The following is an 18,806-nucleotide window of genomic DNA, read 5'->3' as shown; positions in this document are numbered from 1 at the left end:
TCACATGACAGCAACGGTATATTCAGATAAAAAAAGTACGAGCTAAAAAACATAAAACATTTAGAAAATGCAATGGCAGAGTACATTCGGTGAGATTAAACTAAGGAAGAAGAAAATAACATACGAATAGACTAGAGTTTAAATTGGTCATGAATATGCATTTTGTGATGAAATGGAGTTCAGCACCATGGACAGAGTACAAGGGGCACAATTTAAACGGTTTTCCTTGGAAGGGAAATCATGTCAGCAACTACACGTTGATTAATCCTGAAGGCAGCATCACGAAATGTAAAGAAAACGATTAAAACTTGATTCAATCAAAACCAGAGAAAGGAGCAAGGCAAGTGAAGAAAGCGATAAAAAAATTGCAGCTTTTACAGGACGATTACTTAAATAATACGGAATGTGTTCCTACCTCAGGAGAAGCATCACCATCTCCAAACGCATCAGCAAAGTCTGATGGACTTTTCCTCATAGTCTGGTCAGCAGGCAGTGTGTTGTCATTGTAAGATGACACGAACTTAAAGTCACTGGTTCTAGAACCTGTTGTCAGGTACGCGTCATAATTGTAAGTGCTGCGCAAAGTTCCTGTACCGTCAACGTCTGCGTAATTAGGAGGGAGATACGCGCTGGGGATGGCAACTGCTCCATCAAACAACAGTCTGGGCTTTCTCCTGCGACAAAACCTCACACCGAGGATGATGATGATGAAGGTCAGGAAAAAGGTGGACACAGACACCAGAGCGATGATCAGATAAGAGGTCAGTTTGGAGTTCTTCTCGTCATAAGAAATATCCTTCAGTTCTGGCACCTCAGCCAAGTTATCAGAAATAAGTAAATACATGGAACAGGTGGCAGAGAGAGAGGGCTGTCCGTTATCTTTCACTGACACAATGAGGTTCTGTTTCATGCTGTCAGATTCAGAAATGTCCCGCTGGGTCCTGATCTCTCCGCTGTGGAGACCAATAGTGAAAAGTCCCGGATCAGTGGATTTGACTATATGATAGGACAGCCAGGCGTTCTGTCCGGAGTCCGCGTCCACCGCTATCACTTTGGACACCAGAGAGCCTCCGTTTGCAGCTTTGGGGACCAGCTCGGTCATGAAGGAGTTGCCCTCCGGGGCGGGGTACAGTATCTGAGGAGAGTTGTCATTCACATCCGATACGAACACACTGACGGTCACGTTGCTGCTGAGCGGAGGAGAACCGTTGTCTCTGGCCGTCACGTGGACTTTAAAACTCCTGAACTGTTCATAATCAAACGACCTCACAGCGTGGATCACACCCGTGTCTCCGTTGACAGATAGATAGGAGGACACCGGGGCACCGTTCACCTCACCGGGTAACAGAGAATAAATCACTGTACCGTTTTGTCTCCAGTCGGGGTCTCGAGCAGTAACGGAACATAAAGTGGAGCCAGGTTTGTTATTTTCAGTCACATAAGCGCTGTAGGACTGTTCCTCAAACACAGGTGGGTTGTCGTTGATGTCTGCTACTGATAACTGAACAGTTTTAGAGGAGGACAGAGGTGGAGAGCCCTCGTCAGTGGCAGTGATTGTAATGTTGTAATCAGACTCTAGTTCACGGTCCAGTTGTCCTGTGGTCACCAGAGAATAATAGTTTTTAATAGAAGGAACCAACTTAAAAGGGACGTTTTGCTGAATGGAGCAGCGGACCTGTCTGTTAGTCTCAGAGTCTCTATCCTGCACGTTGATGATGCCCACCTCTGTACCAGGTGACACGTTCTCAGGTATGGGGTTATTCAGTGATTTCAAATGTATCATAGGGGCGTTGTCATTTACATCAGTGATATCAATAATCACTTTTGCCTCTGAAGATAGTCCATACCCATCTTTGGCCTCAACAAAAACTTCATACTTCGATCCCTCTTCATAATCAATGTTACCTGTCACACTGATTTCACCAGATTTCTCATTCAGTGAAAACAGTTTCTGTGATTTATCAGATAATCGGTTAAATTCATATGTAACCTCTCCGTTGACACCTTCGTCTATATCTGATGCACTTACAGTGATAACTGGAGTATTATTAGCCGAGTTTTCAGGTAACGTGGCTTGATAAACTGCCTCAGTAAAGACTGGGGCGTTATCATTAGCATCAAGTACAATGACGTGTATGACTACTGTCCCTGATCTCTGAGGAGAACCACCGTCTACAGCTGTGAGTAGTAATTTCATTTCCTGCTGCTCTTCTCGGTCTAACTCTTTATCTAAAACCAACTCACCGTATTTTCTACCAGCACTTGTCGTCTGAATACTGAACACAAAGTGAGGGTTTTGTTGCAAAATGTAGCTTTCAACTGAGTTCTTGCCTATATCAGCATCTTGCGCTGCATTAACACGATACCTAGCTCCTTTGTCAGCTGACTCTGTGATTTCAAGCTTTACAGTATCTTTTGGGAAAATTGGTGCATTGTCGTTTATGTCCTGAACCTGCAGGGATAACCGGTGTAACTCCAATGGATTCTCTAACAGCAAGTCGAATTTAAGAACACACGAAGGCTTTTCTCCACAATGCTCCTCTCTGTCGATTCTTTCCGCAACGATTAAATCTCCGCTTCGAAGGTTTATCCCGCAATACTGTCTCTCGTTTCCTTCCATGTCAACACGAGCTTTGCGAGCAGACAGTCTGCCCACCTCCAGGCCGAGATCCTTGGCGATATTTCCAATAACAGATCCGCGCTTGAGCTCCTCCTGTACAGAATAGCTCAGGTCTCCGTGTGCGGACTGCACCACAACAAAGAAAAAGACAAAGCCATAGCTTTGAAGAACGCGTCTTCTAGTCATCATCCTCAGACAGAACTACACACGTTACAACAACTTAATATCGAGCATTGAATAGACTACTCTTCGATCAATGTATGTGCCTTCCCAGCATGAGTCGTCGGTGTTGAATGATATAAAGAACACAAGGCTGGTCCATCCAAATAATGGGTGGTGTGCAAAACAGACTGAACACTTGACTCCTTAGCTGGTCAATAGTGACACCGTGAGTACAAATGAAATATAACATTCATTACAAGGTAGTCTGTTCTTAATGTTTGTATATAAACATATAATGAGGAAATAAAAAGCATTATGATTTAAACTTATCTTTAAGTTAAGTGAGATGCTTGTTCTTTGTCTCATGAGGCTTTACAAACTATGTCTCCTCTTAAAGTAATCCACCTCAAGCAATTCATGGTGATAATAGTAAGACAACACTGCACTAATGTTAAACAATGTTGAACCACGGATCATGTCATTTAGTTTTGTATTATAAATGTTCCAAATTCGCTTGGAAGCAAATCTCTGTCTGTCTGTCCCTCTCTTTACTAAATTAAATATATTCAAAATCTAATTAAGTAATATATGGTGCATAAAAAGCAACACCAATAGAAAAGAGTGATTTCGTGCCTTTTATATTTTTCATTGGTGGAATAACAATGTTGAGAAAAAAGGTTTATATCGGTAAATTGAAATAATCTGTAAATTATTTGCACTAACAAATATGGAATGCTACCCAATGAAGCAAAATATCTCCTCTCATTCTACTGATGTGATGTGTCCTTTGTTATATTTATGTTTTAATTTTAGCTAAATATGAAGCAAATCTATATCTTGGATATTGATTACAAAATGGGACACATATATCTCAGGAAAATAGATCTGCAAGTAAAAGTGCAATCTAAAATATTTGAAAGGCGAGTCAAATAGAAGACAGGTATGAGTTCCATCACAGGTGCAACAATGAGGTTCAGCACCAAGGACAGAAACACAAAAAGAGCCCCAGCTCAATTCAAAGGACACAATTACTGAAACATTGCTGTGTTAAGGAATTGATACCTTTTGAAAGAAATATACAGAACAAGAAGGTAGACTAACTCCTCTGTGAACTATTGATTAACTATCAGGTTAAATCTGTGCATTTCAGTGAAAAATGACTCTGGACAATATGGCTATAAATTGGAGAATAAAGTAACTTGCACGGTAAAATGAATTTGCAGTGGGTAACTTTAAGTCACTCCGTACATTGTCTTAAATAAATAACAAGGCAAATACAAATTATAACTGTAAAAAGGTATTGACTGGATCATTAGGTTGTAAATACATCAAACGATATTTGACACCAGTTCCTACCTCAGGAGAATCATCGCAGTCACCAAACGCTTCAGCAAAGTCTGATGGACTTTTCCTCAGAGTCTGGTCAGCAGGCAGTGTGTTGTCATTGTAAGATGACACGAACTTAAAGTCACTGGTTCTAGAACCTGTTGTCAGGTAGGCGTCATAATTGTAAGTGCTGCGTAAAGTTCCTGTGCCGTCAACGTCTGCGTAATTAGGAGGGAGATAAGCGCTGGGGATTGCAACTGCTCCATCAAACAACAGTCTGGGCTTTCTCCTGCGACAAAACCTCACACCGAGGATGATGATGATGAAGGTCAGGAAAAAGGTGGACACAGACACCAGCGCGATGATCAGATAAGAGGTCAGTTTGGAGTTCTTCTCGTCATAAGAAATATCCTTCAGTTCTGGCACCTCAGCCAAGTTATCAGAAATAAGTAAATACATGGAACAGGTGGCAGAGAGAGAGGGCTGTCCGTTATCTTTCACTGACACAATGAGGTTCTGTTTCATGCTGTCAGATTCAGAAATGTCCCGCTGGGTCCTGATCTCTCCGCTGTGGAGACCAATAGTGAAAAGTCCCGGATCAGTGGATTTGACTATATGATAGGAGAGCCAGGCGTTCTGTCCGGAGTCCGCGTCCACCGCTATCACTTTGGACACCAGAGAGCCTCCGTGTGCAGCTTTGGGGACCAGCTCGGTCATGAAGGAGTTGCCCTCCGGGGCGGGGTACAGTATCTGAGGAGAGTTGTCATTCACATCTGATACGAACACACTGACGGTCACGTTGCTGCTGAGTGGAGGAGAACCGTTGTCTCTGGCCGTCACGTGGACTTTAAAACTCCTGAACTGTTCATAATCAAACGACCTCACAGCGTGGATCACCCCCGTGTCTCCGTTAACAGATAGATAGGAGGACACCGGGGCACCGTTCACCTCACCGGGTAACAGAGAATAAATCACTGTACCGTTTTGTCTCCAGTCGGGGTCTCGAGCAGTAACGGAACATAAAGTGGAGCCAGGTTTGTTATTTTCAGTCACATAAGCGCTGTAGGACTGTTCCTCAAACACAGGTGGGTTGTCGTTGATGTCTGCTACAGATAACTGAACAGTTTTAGAGGAGGACAGAGGTGGAGAGCCCTCGTCAGTGGCAGTGATTGTAATGTTGTAATCAGACTCTAGTTCACGGTCCAGTTGTCCTGTGGTCACCAGAGAATAATAGTTTTTAATAGAAGGAACCAACTTAAAAGGGACGTTTTGCTGAATGGAGCAGCGGACCCGTCTGTTAGTCTCAGAGTCTCTATCCTGCACGTTGATGATACCCACCTCTGTACCAGGTGACACGTTCTCAGGTATGGGGTTAGTCAGTGATTTCAGATATATCACTGGGGCGTTGTCATTTACGTCAGTAATTTCAATTATCACAGTTGCATATGACGCTAATCCCAGACCATCTTTTGCGCTTATCTGCATTTCATACGAAGATTCTTTTTCATAATCAATAGATTCAGCCACTTTAACTTCTCCAGTTTTAGAGTTCAGAGAGAAAACTTGGTTTTCATCTGAAACGTGATCAAATCCGTAAGTAACTTCACCATACAGCCCTTCGTCTGCATCAGTAGCGCTCACTGTGATCACCAATGTATCCAACGGAGAGTTTTCAGGCAGACTGGCTTTATAAAGGGCCTGGCTGAACACTGGTACATTATCATTAGCATCCAGTACAGTGACGTGTATGACTACAGTACCTGATCTCTGAGGAGAGCCTCCATCGAATGCGGTAAGCAATAACATAATCTCTTCTTTCTCCTCTCTGTCTAATTCTTTATCTAAAACCAATTCACCATATTTTCGTCCACCCATCTTTGTCTTCACATTTAGTTTAAAATGATCATTCTGCTGAAGTGAGTAGCCCTGAACAGCATTTTCTCCGATGTCTCCATCGTGCGCCTCATCCAAGAGAAAACCTGCACCTTTGACTGCCGATTCGTGAATTTCTATTTTAAGTGACTCCTCTTTGAATTGGGGTGAATTGTCGTTGATATCTTGAACGCGGATACTAATACGGTGCAGTTCTAAAGGATTTTCCAATACGAGTTCCTGTTTCAGAACACATGATGCTTTTTTCGCACAAAGCCCTTCTCTGTCAATCCTTTCTTGTACAATCAATTCTCCGGTGTTGAGATTTATACTGCAGTACTTAACACTGTTATCTTCAGTGTCGATACGGGCCTTGCGAGCAGACAGTCTCCCCAAATCAAGCCCCAGGTCCTTAGCGATATTTCCAATAACAGATCCACGTTTCATCTCCTCCGGTATAGAGTAGCTCAGGTCTCCATAGACAGGGTGGAGGACAAGACATACAAAAGCAAGGCCGGAAAAGAACGCAAATCTGCTGCATCCCATTGTTACTGCGAGAAGGACCTCTACTGCCACAAAGTATGTCCAGATATTCAGAAATGGAGCTGTGATTGACTCCAAAATGAAAACAAAAATCTCACTGTGGTCATATCACGAAGCGATATCGTCAACTGCTGTAAAACAACAGAAGCAGGTTTTAAATTCGATGGGACAGAAGGGTGGAGAATGACCGTGTCCTTTCGTTAACTGGTACACACTGACACCATGAGTATTTTCCGGGGTATAACAAGACGATGGAGGAATGTGTACATGTTTAAATATGGACCTTTTCAGATAAACTTGTTCAAAACAACAACAATAATAACTGCTTTGACATATTAGGATCAACATGCTGTGATACAGGTCTGCGCTGTCCTCGTGTCATGTAAAAAAAAAAGATTACAAAATACCACAATGGGGATCAACATAAAACTATTCAAACCTTGTCGTCAAAACAATCCAAAGCTTTCACAAAATATTTGGCATGTCAAAACATTGACAGAACACATACACTTTAATTTTCTATCAAATAGATGAGAATATTGTTAAATATATTGTTAATGCTCACGTTGTTTTTTTCTAGTTATTGTTCAGATTGAAAGCACGATAAGGAAAACGGCATGATAACCAATGAGATCACCAACAGTTGTGTACTTTATAGTGACAAACAAATCTATTGGCATGAATTTTCTGAAACATTTTTGAAAACTTGGACGACAAAAATCATCAGTAAATTATTTATCTCCAAAATGAGGTCTTTGTAAGAATATGTTCTACCCTGATGAGCAACAACATTTTATTTAAATATGTGTATTGATGTTGTTGAAATACATCAGTAACATAATAAATCTTTTTTGGATAGACATTTACACTTCATGTTATTGTTCACTGATTTAACTATGAATTGTGACACATTTTAAGAGCGGCTGACCAACAGCTGGTATACAGTCCAGGAAAACATACTAACATACTGCCATTGAAAGGATTATGTTGGAACAGTAAAATGCATCAAGAATACATAATCTGAGTTTGACAGGAAACATAAACTAGTTCTGCAAGGTGCATTGTCAAAAATAAATCTCAATTTATTGAAATTTATGGAGAGATTTTACTATCATTTGCTCTCTCGATGGCACTTTTGTTTGCTCTAACAATTAGTGTTCAATTAGTAGATAGCTAAAGTTCCTCAAATTATTCCCCACAACTGTAAGACCCGATCATTGATTTTAAAACAGATTCCTCCCGTATAATTATGATGTTAAAACACCTATGATTGTCAGTACAAATATCAAGTTACTTAAATTAGTTTTGTAATCAGGTTTGCGCATGGAAAACAACAGATAATAGTAAATGCCAAGTAAAGAGAGACCGCATTTCTGGCATTGCACGCATCAATCAAGACCACAGCAGATAAAGAAAGCCCTAACCAAGCAGATAGGACAGACAGCTTGACTCTTATATCTAATATCGTTTCCAAAAATCGCTAACCAGTAACAATATCCATCTGATACATCTGAGTTTGAATTGTAAAGAACTTCAAACAATTACATTACATGACAGCAAAGGCATGTTCAGATAACAATAGAACGAGCTGAAAAACGTAAATATTTTAGAAAATGCAACGGCAAAGTAAATTCACTGAGAAAACACTCAGGTAGAAGGACATTAGATCAGAAAAAAAGAAAGTTGTAATTTGGTCATGAATATGCATCGTGTGATCAAATGGAGTTACGCACCATGGACAGAGTACAAGGGACACAATTCAAACGGTGTTCCTTGGAAGGAAGATAATGTCAGCAAATAAACGTTGCTTAATCGTGAGGGCAGCATCATGGAATTTAAAGAAAACTATTAGAACTTGTATTCAATCAAAACCACAGAAAGGAGCAATGCAAGTGAAGAACGCTATAAACAAATGTGCAGCTTTTTCAGGACGGTTACTTAAATAATATGGAATGTGTTCCTACCTCAGGAATATCATCACAATCTCCAAACACCTCAGCAAAGTCTGATGGACTTTTCCTCAGCGTCTGGTCAACAGGCAGTGTGTTGTCATTGTAAGATGACACGAACTTAAAGTCACTGGTTCTAGAACCTGTTGTCAGGTACGCGTCATAATTGTAAGTGCTGCGTAAAGTTCCTGTTCCGTCAACGTCTGCGTAATTAGGAGGGAGATACGCGCTGGGGATGGCAACTGCTCCATCAAACAACAGTCTGGGCTTTCTCCTGCGACAGAACCTCACACCGAGGATGATGATGATGAAGGTCAGGAAAAAGGTGGACACAGACACCAGAGCGATGATTAGATAAGAGGTCAGTTTAGAGTTCTTCTCGTCATAAGAAATATCCTTCAGTTCTGGCACCTCAGCCAAGTTATCAGAAATAAGTAAATACATGGAACAGCTGGCAGAGAGAGAGGGCTGTCCGTTATCTTTCACTGACACAATGAGGTTCTGTTTCATGCTGTCAGATTCAGAAATGTCCCGCTGGGTCCTGATCTCTCCGCTGTGGAGACCAATAGTGAAAAGTCCCGGATCAGTGGATTTGACTATATGATAGGACAGCCAGGCGTTCTGTCCGGAGTCCGCGTCCACCGCTATCACTTTGGACACCAGAGAGCCTCCGTGTGCAGCTTTGGGGACCAGCTCGGTCATGAAGGAGTTGCCCTCCGGGGCGGGGTACAGTATCTGAGGAGAGTTGTCATTCACATCCGATACGAACACACTGACGGTCACGTTGCTGCTGAGCGGAGGAGAACCGTTGTCTCTGGCCATCACGTGGACTTTAAAACTCCTGAACTGTTCATAATCAAACGACCTCACAGCGTGGATCACCCCCGTGTCTCCGTTAACAGATAGATAGGAGGACACCGGGGCACCGTTCACCTCACCGGGTAACAGAGAATAAATCACTGTACCGTTTTGTCTCCAGTCGGGGTCTCGAGCAGTAACGGAACATAAAGTGGAGCCAGGTTTGTTATTTTCAGTCACATAAGCGCTGTAGGACTGTTCCTCAAACACAGGTGGGTTGTCGTTGATGTCTGCTACAGATAACTGAACAGTTTTAGAGGAGGACAGAGGTGGAGAGCCCTCGTCAGTGGCAGTGATTGTAATGTTGTAAACAGACTCTAGTTCACGGTCCAGTTGTCCTGTGGTCACCAGAGAATAATAGTTTTTAATAGAAGGAACCAACTTAAAAGGGACGTTTTGCTGAATGGAGCAGCGGACCTGTCTGTTAGTCTCAGAGTCTCTATCCTGCACGTTGATGATGCCCACCTCTGTACCAGGTGAGACGTTCTCAGGGATGGGATTGGTGAGTGATTTCAGATAAATAACCGGGGCATTGTCATTTACATCAGTAACATCTATGATGATTTTGACATATGACGTTAAACCTAAACCATCTTTTGCTGTGACGCGCAGTTCAAACGATGATGCTGTTTCAAAATCAACTGTCGTCATCAATTGTATATCACCTGTCTTACGATCTATCGCAAACATTGACTTAATATCTTCTGAAATGTGTCCAAAATCATATTTAACGTCTCCATTTAGTCCCTCATCTGCATCAGTAGCACTCACTGTCAGTACGACAGTACCTAGTGGAGAGTTTTCAGGCAGACTGGCTTCATATACGGCCTGGCTAAACACTGGCACGTTATCATTAGCATCCAGTACAGTCACTTGTATGACTACAGTACCTGATCTCTGAGGAGAGCCTCCATCCAGAGCTGTAAGAACAAGATTGATTTCTTTTAATTTTTCGCGGTCGAGCTCTTTGTTCAGGACAAGTTCAACAGAATTACTTCCAACTCCCAGAATAAAATTATCATTGCTTTGGAGGTTGTACGTCTGAACTGAATATTTGCCTACATCCGCATCATGTCCTTCTTCTATTGGAAAACGAGCACCTTTTGCCGCGGATTCACGGATATCTATATGAATCAAATCGTTATTAAACTGTGGAGAGTTATCATTTATGTCCTGGACATGCAGGCTAATTCGATGTAATTCTAATGGATTCTCTAACATGAGTTCTTGTTTTAAAACGCATGATGCTTTGTCTCCACAAAGGCCCTCTCTGTCAATCCGATGAACAACAGTCAGATCCCCGTTACTGAGGTTTAAGTCACAATAACGTGTGTCGCTCCCCTCGGTATCAATGCGGGCTTTTCGAGCGGATAGACTGCTTGTTTCAAGACCCAAGTCTTTGGCGATATTACCGATCAAGGATCCGCGTCTCATCTCCTCCGGAAAAGAGTAGCTTACATCTCCATTTGCGAACTGCAAAGAAAGGAGCAGTAAAGCCAAGGCACAGCTTTGCAATGTGATTCCAGTGGTAGTCTTCATGGCGACGATCTAAAAACAGTGAATGTTCCCTCGTCAGTGTCCAGGAATAGCTCCCCCAAAAAAGGTTTACACCAAAATCAACACAATCCAAGACCACGTCTCTTCCTCACTACGATCAACTGCAGCACATTGAGTCAAATTGTGCGTCGACGACAGTGGGTTGATATCCACACACAATCTCTTACTGGTGGATAGCGACATCGTGAGTCTCCTCTAGACATTGCATTGTTCAAGCAAATCTGTACAAGCCTTAGATATAACAGCCTATAAAGAGTATGCATGTTCAAGGGAAATTAGATATTGAAATGTCTTGAGACTTGTTAGGAAGATCAAGCGTAAAGGGCACCTCTAAGAGAACAGCAGGTACCTCATTAAACACAGCTTCTTGAGTGTGGAAAAAATAATCTGATCATTTATATCCTTGTCTTTACGTAAGATATAACGTTTAGTTTTCAGTGAAATGACAAACTTCTCTTAAAGTGACAGCCAAATACCAGCAAGAGATAAACAACAAGGGAAAATGTACAATATATTAAGGGCACAAAAAGAACAGCCCTTAATTTAACTGAAGGATTATCATCACTTTGTTCAAAACCAATAAACTCTTGCAAAGGCTACTCAGTATTTACAAAATCGAACAACTTGAAGAGAGCTGCACCTTACTCCAAAATAAAGCAGCTGTTGAATTGAGAAAATAAAAACTCTTTCAAAAAACAGCAAACTAATTAGAAGGTAAATAGGAAAGAGGAAATGTAAATATGATTATGTAAAACATATATTTAAAAAAAACCCAGCAGATTTGTTACAAGAGAAGATTCCTCAAACTGAATTGCATGTTGTACGGTATAGAGAAAGAAGGAAGAAGATAAACAACAAATGTAACGGAGAATGCCAAGGCCATGATATGATTTTGGCCTACAAGGTATCCCTTATTTTCTATGGAAAGAAAGACTCAATCTGATCACTCTAACAACAACCACTGAATGCAAGACCAACTTAGAGGACAAATGCAAAAAATACCAACAATTGAGAGTTTTCAATTGTTAAAACGTCATATTTGTCTAATCTTTTATTCCTGTATGGTGGCAATAACTAAACCTTTTAGAAGTATTAAGTGGATGACAAATGGCTAATAGCAGGATATTAGAAGCTCGAAAACAATTATTTCTTGAACTGTGTCCAAGTACCAAAATAGCTAAGACAGCCCCAAAGGCAACAGATGACAACTATATACAGTGAGCACAAAATAAATCACTGATTACAGTTGGTGATGTGGAAAAGAATCCACCGTAATTCTTACTGAAACCCTAAAATGAAAGAAATTGTCATGTCCCCTTTCATTTCTGACAACGGATTTTTCCAAAGGAAATGTTAAACATTTACCTAACTTCGAACTACTATGGGGAATTGCGTTTTTGATATGTCAAGTGAACCTTTTTTTTTTAAATAAAATAATTGATCGAATGTTTGATGCTCTTACCTCAGGAGATGTATCACAATCTCCAAATACTTCAAGGAAGTCTGATGGACTTTTCCTCAGAGTCTGGTCAGCAGGCAGTGTGTTGTCATTGTAGGATGACACGAACTTAAAGTCACTGGTTCTAGAACCTGTCGTCAGGTAGGCGTCATAATTGTAAGTGCTGCGTAAAGTTCCTGTGCCGTCAACGTCTGCATAATTAGGAGGGAGATACGCGCTGGGGATGGCAACTGCTCCATCAAACAACAGTCTGGGCTTTCTCCTACGACAAAACCTCACACCGAGGATGATGATGATGAAGGTCAGGAAAAAGGTGGACACAGACACCAGCGCGATGATCAGATAAGAGGTCAGTTTGGAGTTCTTCTCGTCATAAGAAATATCCTTCAGTTCTGGCACCTCAGCCAAGTTATCAGAAATAAGTAAATACATGGAACAGGTGGCAGAGAGAGAGGGCTGTCCGTTATCTTTCACTGACACAATGAGGTTCTGTTTCATGCTGTCAGATTCAGAAATGTCCCGCTGGGTCCTGATCTCTCCGCTGTTAAGACCAATAGTGAAAAGTCCCGGATCAGTGGATTTGACTATATGATAGGACAGCCAGGCGTTCTGTCCGGAGTCTGCGTCCACCGCTATCACTTTGGACACCAGAGAGCCTCCGTGTGCAGCTTTGGGGACCAGCTCGGTCATGAAGGAGTTGCCCTCCGGGGCGGGGTACAGTATCTGAGGAGAGTTGTCATTCACATCCGATACGAACACACTGACGGTCACGTTGGTGCTGAGCGGAGGAGAACCGTTGTCTCTGGCCGTCACGTAGACTTTAAAACTCCTGAACTGTTCATAATCAAACGACCTCACAGCGTGGATCACCCCCGTGTCTCCGTTAACAGATAGATAGGAGGACACCGGGGCACCGTTCACCTCACCGGGTAACAGAGAATACATCACTGTACCGTTTTGTCTCCAGTCGGGGTCTCGAGCAGTAACGGAACATAAAGTGGAGCCAGGTTTGTTATTTTCAGTCACATAAGCGCTGTAGGACTGTTCCTCAAACACAGGTGGGTTGTCGTTGATGTCTGCTACAGATAACTGAACAGTTTTAGAGGAGGACAGAGGTGGAGAGCCCTCGTCAGTGGCGGTGATTGTAATGTTGTAATCAGACTCTAGCTCACGGTCCAGTTGTCCTGTGGTCACCAGAGAATAATAGTTTTTAATAGAAGGAACCAACTTAAAAGGGACGTTTTGCTGAATGGAGCAGCGGACCTGTCTGTTAGTCTCAGAGTCTCTATCCTGCACGTTGATGATGCCCACCTCTGTACCAGGTGACACGTTCTCAGGTATGGGGTTATTCATTGATTTCAGATATATCATAGGGGCGTTGTCATTGACATCTATGATATCAATAATTACTTTTGCTTCTGAAGATAGTCCATAACCATCTTTGGCCTCAACAATCACTTCATAATTCGATCCCTCTTCATAATCAATGTTATCCGTCACACTGATTTCTCCAGTTTTCTCATTTAATGAAAAAAACGTCTGTGATTTATCAGATAATCTGCTAAATTCATATGTAACCTCTCCGTTGACACCTTCATCTGCATCTGATGCACTTACAGTGATAACTGGGGTATTAATAGCGGAGTTTTCTGGTAACGTGGCTTGATAAACTGCCTCAGTAAAGACTGGTGCATTATCATTAGCATCAAGTACAATGACGTGTATGACTACTGTCCCTGATCTCTGAGGAGAACCACCGTCTACAGCTGTGAGTAGTAATTTCATTTCCTGCTGCTCTTCTCGGTCTAACTCTTTATCTAAAACTAAATCACCATATTTTCTACCAGCACTTGTCGTCTGAATACTGAACACAAAGTGAGGGTTTTGTTGCAAAATGTAGCTTTCAACGGAGTTCTTGCCTATATCAGCATCTTGCGCTGCATTAACACGATACCTAGCTCCTTTGTCAGCTGACTCTGTGATTTCAAGCTTTATAATATCCTTCGAGAAAATTGGTGCATTGTCGTTTATGTCCTGCACCTGCAGGGACAACCGGTGTAACTCCAATGGATTCTCTAACAGCAAGTCGAATTTAAGAACACACGAAGGCTTTTCTCCACAATGCTCCTCTCTGTCGATTCTTTCCGCAACGATTAATTCTCCGCTTCGAAGGTTAATCCCGCAATACTGTCTGTCGTTTCCTTCCATGTCAACACGAGCTTTGCGAGCAGACAGTCTGCCCACCTCCAGGCCGAGATCCTTGGCGATATTTCCAATAACAGATCCGCGCTTGAGCTCCTCCTGTACAGAATAGCTCAGGTCTCCGTGTGCGGACTGCACCACAACAAAGAAAAAGACAAAGCCATAGCTTTGAAGTACGCGCCGTCTAGTCATCATCCTCGGACAGAACTGCACACGTTCCAACACGTCAATATCGAGCAATGAAAAAACTACTATTCGATCAATATATGTGCCTTCCAAGCATGAGTCGTCGGTGTTGAATGATATAAAGAACACAAGGCTGGTCCATCCAAATAATGGGTGGTGTGCAAAGCAGACTGAACACTTGACTCCTTAGCTGGTCAATAGTGACACCGTGAGTACAAATGAAATATAACAGTGTCATTACAAGGTAGTCTGGCCTTAATGTCTGTATATAGACGTATAATGATGGAATAAAAAGCATTATGATTTTAATTTATCTTTAAATTAAGAGAACTGCTTGTTCTTTGTCTTATGAAGTTTTACAAACAACATTTTGTCTCCTCGTACACTAATCCACCTAAAGCGATGCATGGTGATAATAGTAAGACAACACTGTACTAATGTTAAACAATGTTGAACCACGGATCATGTCATTTCGTGTTGTATGCTAAATACTCCATTTCACTTGGAAGCAAATCTCTGTTTCTCTGTCTTTCTCTTTAGTAAATAGAATAGATTAAAAACAAAATCAACAATATGCTGTATGGTGCATAAAAAGCAACACCAAGAGAGAAGAGCGATACCATGTCCTTTATATTTTGCACTGGAATAACAATACAAAGAAAAAAGGTTTATCACAGCAAATTGAAGTAATCCGCATATCATCTGCACTTACAAATATGGAATGTTACTCAATGTAACGAAATATCTCCTCTCATTTTCCTGATGTGATTTTTCCTTTGTTATATTTATGTTTTCATTTTAGTTAAATATAACGGAAATCCATATATTGGATATTAATTACAAAATGGGACACAGATATCTCAGGAAAACAGATCTGTAAGTAAAAGTGTAATCTAAAACATTTGAAAGGCGAGTCAAATAGAAGACAGGTATAGTTCCATCAGAAGTCAGCACCAAGGACAGAGAAACAAAGAGAGCCCCAGCTCAATTCAAAGGACACAATTAGCGATACATTGCTGTCTTAAGTGACAGATAGCTTTGAAAAAAAGATACGAATGAAGATAAACAGCTTCTACTCCAATGAAAAAACATGTTGAAGTGAATTCAGACTATGAAAGACTCCTTTGTGAGCTATAGATAAACCATCAGGTTCAATGAAAACATTCAAGTGCAAAATGAATCTGGACTACTGCTATGAGTTGGAGTGTAACTTAATTTGCAAGGTGAAATAAATGTACAGTGGGTAACTATACTTCCCTCCGTACATTGTCTAAAAGAAAAAGCAAGGCAAATACAAATTATAACTGTAAAAAGGTATTGACTGGATCAATAGGTTGTAAATACATCAAACGATATGTGACACCAGTTCCTACCTCGGGAGATTCATCACAGTCACCAAACGCTTCAGCAAAGTCTGATGGACTTTTCCTCAGAGTCTGGTCAGCAGGCAGTGTGTTGTCATTGTAGGATGACACGAACTTAAAGTCACTGGTTCTAGAACCTGTTGTCAGGTACGCGTCATAATTGTAAGTGCTGCGTAAAGTTCCTGTTCCGTCAACGTCTGCGTAATTAGGAGGGAGATAAGCGCTGGGGATGGCAACTGCTCCATCAAACAACAGTCTGGGCTTTCTCCTGCGACAGAACCTCACACCGAGGATGATGATGATGAAGGTCAGGAAAAAGGTGGACACAGACACCAGCGCGATGATTAGATAGGAGGTCAGTTTGGAGTTCTTCTCGTCATAAGAAATATCCTTCAGTTCTGGCACCTCAGCCAAGTTATCAGAAATAAGTAAATACATGGAACAGGTGGCAGAGAGAGAAGGTTGTCCGTTATCTTTCACTGACACAATGAGGTTCTGTTTCATGCTGTCAGATTCAGAAATGTCCCGCTGGGTCCTGATCTCTCCGCTGTGGAGACCAATAGTGAAAAGTCCCGGATCAGTGGATTTAAATATATGATAGGACAGCCAGGCGTTCTGTCCGGAGTCCGCGTCCACCGCTATCACTTTAGACACCAGAGAGCCTCCGTGTGCAGCTTTGGGGACCAGCTCGGTCATGAAGGAGTTGCCCTCCGGGGCGGGGTACAGTATCTGAGGAGAGTTGTCATTCACATCCGATATGAACACACTGACGGTCACGTTGCTGCTGAGTGGAGGAGAACCGTTGTCTCTGGACGTCACGTGGACTTTAAAACTCCTGAACTGTTCATAATCAAACGACCTCACAGCGTGGATCACCCCCGTGTCTCCGTTAACAGATAGATAGGAGGACACCGGGGTACCGTTCACCTCACCGGGTAACAGAGAATAAATCACTGTACCGTTTTGTCTCCAGTCGGGGTCTCGAGCAGTAACGGAACATAAAGTGGAGCCAGGTTTGTTATTTTCAGTCACATGAGCGCTGTAGGACTGTTCCTCAAACACAGGTGGGTTGTCGTTGATGTCTGCTACAGATAACTGAACAGTTTTAGAGGAGGACAGAGGTGGAGAGCCCTCGTCAGTGGCAGTGATTGTAATGTTGTAATCAGACTCTAGTTCACGGTCCAGTTGTCCTGTAGTCACCAGAGAATAATAGTTTTTAATAGAAGGAACCAACTTAAAAGGGACGTTTTGCTGAATGGAGCAGCGGACCTGTCTGTTAGTCTCAGAGTCTCTATCCTGCACGTTAATGATGCCCACCTCTGTACCAGGTGACACGTTCTCGGGTATGGGGTTAGTCAGCGATTTCAAAGTGATAGCAGGTGGGTTGTCATTGACATCTGTTATATCTATAATCACTGTACAATACGAGGTAAGACCTGGTCCATCTTTTGCTCTTATTTGCAATTCAATGGAGGTCTCAGTCTCATAATCGATAGAGCCGACTACTCGTATGTCTCCTGTCCTATGATCAAGTGAGAACAACGAGACATGGTCATCAGAAACATGATCAAAATTGTACGTAATATCACCATTGGGTCCCGTGTCTGCGTCAGATGCGCTCACTGTAATAATTAGTGTACCTGAAGGTGAGTTTTCAGGCAGACTGGCTTTATAAACGGCCTGGTTAAACACTGGGGCGTTATCATTAGCATCCAGTACAGTCACGTGAATAATTGCAGTACCTGATCTCTGAGGAGAACCACCATCTAGAGCTGTCAGCACTAATTTTAGTTCTTTCTCTTGCTCGCGGTCTAGTTTTTTTACCAAAACCAATTCGGGGTGTTTGCGTCCACTGCCCCCTGCATCTGCATCAATAGTGAAATGCTCATTATTTTGTAAGTTGTAGCGTTGTACAGTATTTGTACCAATATCTGCATCATGGGCTTCAGTGAGTAAGAATCTAGCTCCCTTTTCTGCTGATTCTCTTATTTCAAATGAAATCAAGTCCTCACTAAACTGTGGGGCGTTGTCGTTTATATCTTGCACGTGGACATTGATACGATGAAGCTCTAAAGGGTTTTCCAAAACAAGCTCCTCTTTTAAAACGCACGTCGCCTTCTTACCACAAAGACCTTCCCTGTCGACCCGGTCAGTAGTAATCAAATCCCCGGTGCTCAGATTAATATCACAATACCGCTTCCCATTCCTGTCTGTGTCAATCCGAGCTTTACGCGAGGAAAGTGTGGCAATCCCGAGGCCGACGTCTTTGGCTATATTTCCAATCAGAGACCCGCGTTTCATCTCCTCTGCAATAGAGTAGCTCACATCTCCATATGCAAAACGCAAGCTGATGAAAAGGAAAACAAAATAGCGATTCATAGAAAATCCTCTGTGCCCCGTATGTCCCATGATCGAGCGGGCGTTCATCCTTCCCTGGTCAATTACTTCAAAGTGATCAACGACGGTTACATTCCTCGTTGTAATTAGCTATCCGAATATCGTTCACAAAGTCCTTTTGTGTCGCCCTTAACCGACAGACACACAGCACCACAATAACGCTTTGCAATGGTGGAAACGAATGGATGAAGCTGTGGACACTTTCGGCCTTTGTTGGTGGACAGTGACACCAACAGTTTCAATCAGTTATAGCACTGCTAAATTAAACAAGTTGACAACTTCACTGGCTCTATCAAGGCAAAACTGAATGC

General features: G+C 42.1%; 3 protein-coding genes across 3 annotated transcripts; all 3 read right to left on the bottom strand.

The window, feature by feature from the left end:
• Nucleotides 1-261: 261 nt before the first annotated feature.
• On the bottom strand, nucleotides 262-6,427 carry LOC306702602 (protocadherin gamma-A4-like; the record flags this gene model as incomplete). Its single annotated transcript, XM_079168242.1, has 4 exons — nucleotides 262-267; nucleotides 416-2,010; nucleotides 5,716-6,195; nucleotides 6,313-6,427. The coding sequence occupies 4 exons, from the start codon at nucleotides 6,425-6,427 to the stop codon at nucleotides 262-264; spliced, it is 2,196 nt and encodes a 731-aa protein (XP_079024368.1).
• Nucleotides 6,428-8,457: 2,030 nt separating this feature from the next.
• Nucleotides 8,458-10,764, bottom strand: LOC306702601 (protocadherin gamma-A11-like; the record flags this gene model as incomplete). The annotated part of the gene is made up of 1 exon (XM_079168241.1): nucleotides 8,458-10,764. One exon carries the CDS (start codon nucleotides 10,762-10,764, stop codon nucleotides 8,458-8,460), a length of 2,307 nt encoding a protein of 768 aa, XP_079024367.1.
• A 1,442-nt stretch (nucleotides 10,765-12,206) lies between these two features.
• Nucleotides 12,207-18,525, bottom strand: LOC306702600 (protocadherin beta-15-like; the record flags this gene model as incomplete). The annotated part of the gene is made up of 3 exons (XM_079168240.1): nucleotides 12,207-12,212; nucleotides 12,350-14,386; nucleotides 18,145-18,525. The coding sequence occupies 3 exons, from the start codon at nucleotides 18,523-18,525 to the stop codon at nucleotides 12,207-12,209; spliced, it is 2,424 nt and encodes an 807-aa protein (XP_079024366.1).
• Nucleotides 18,526-18,806: the final 281 nt, after the last annotated feature.

This window comes from Pholis gunnellus (genome assembly GCF_910591455.1).
Source record: "Pholis gunnellus genome assembly, chromosome: 10".
NCBI lineage: Eukaryota > Metazoa > Chordata > Actinopteri > Perciformes > Pholidae > Pholis > Pholis gunnellus.
This window is presented reverse-complemented; position numbering and strand designations above follow the sequence as displayed.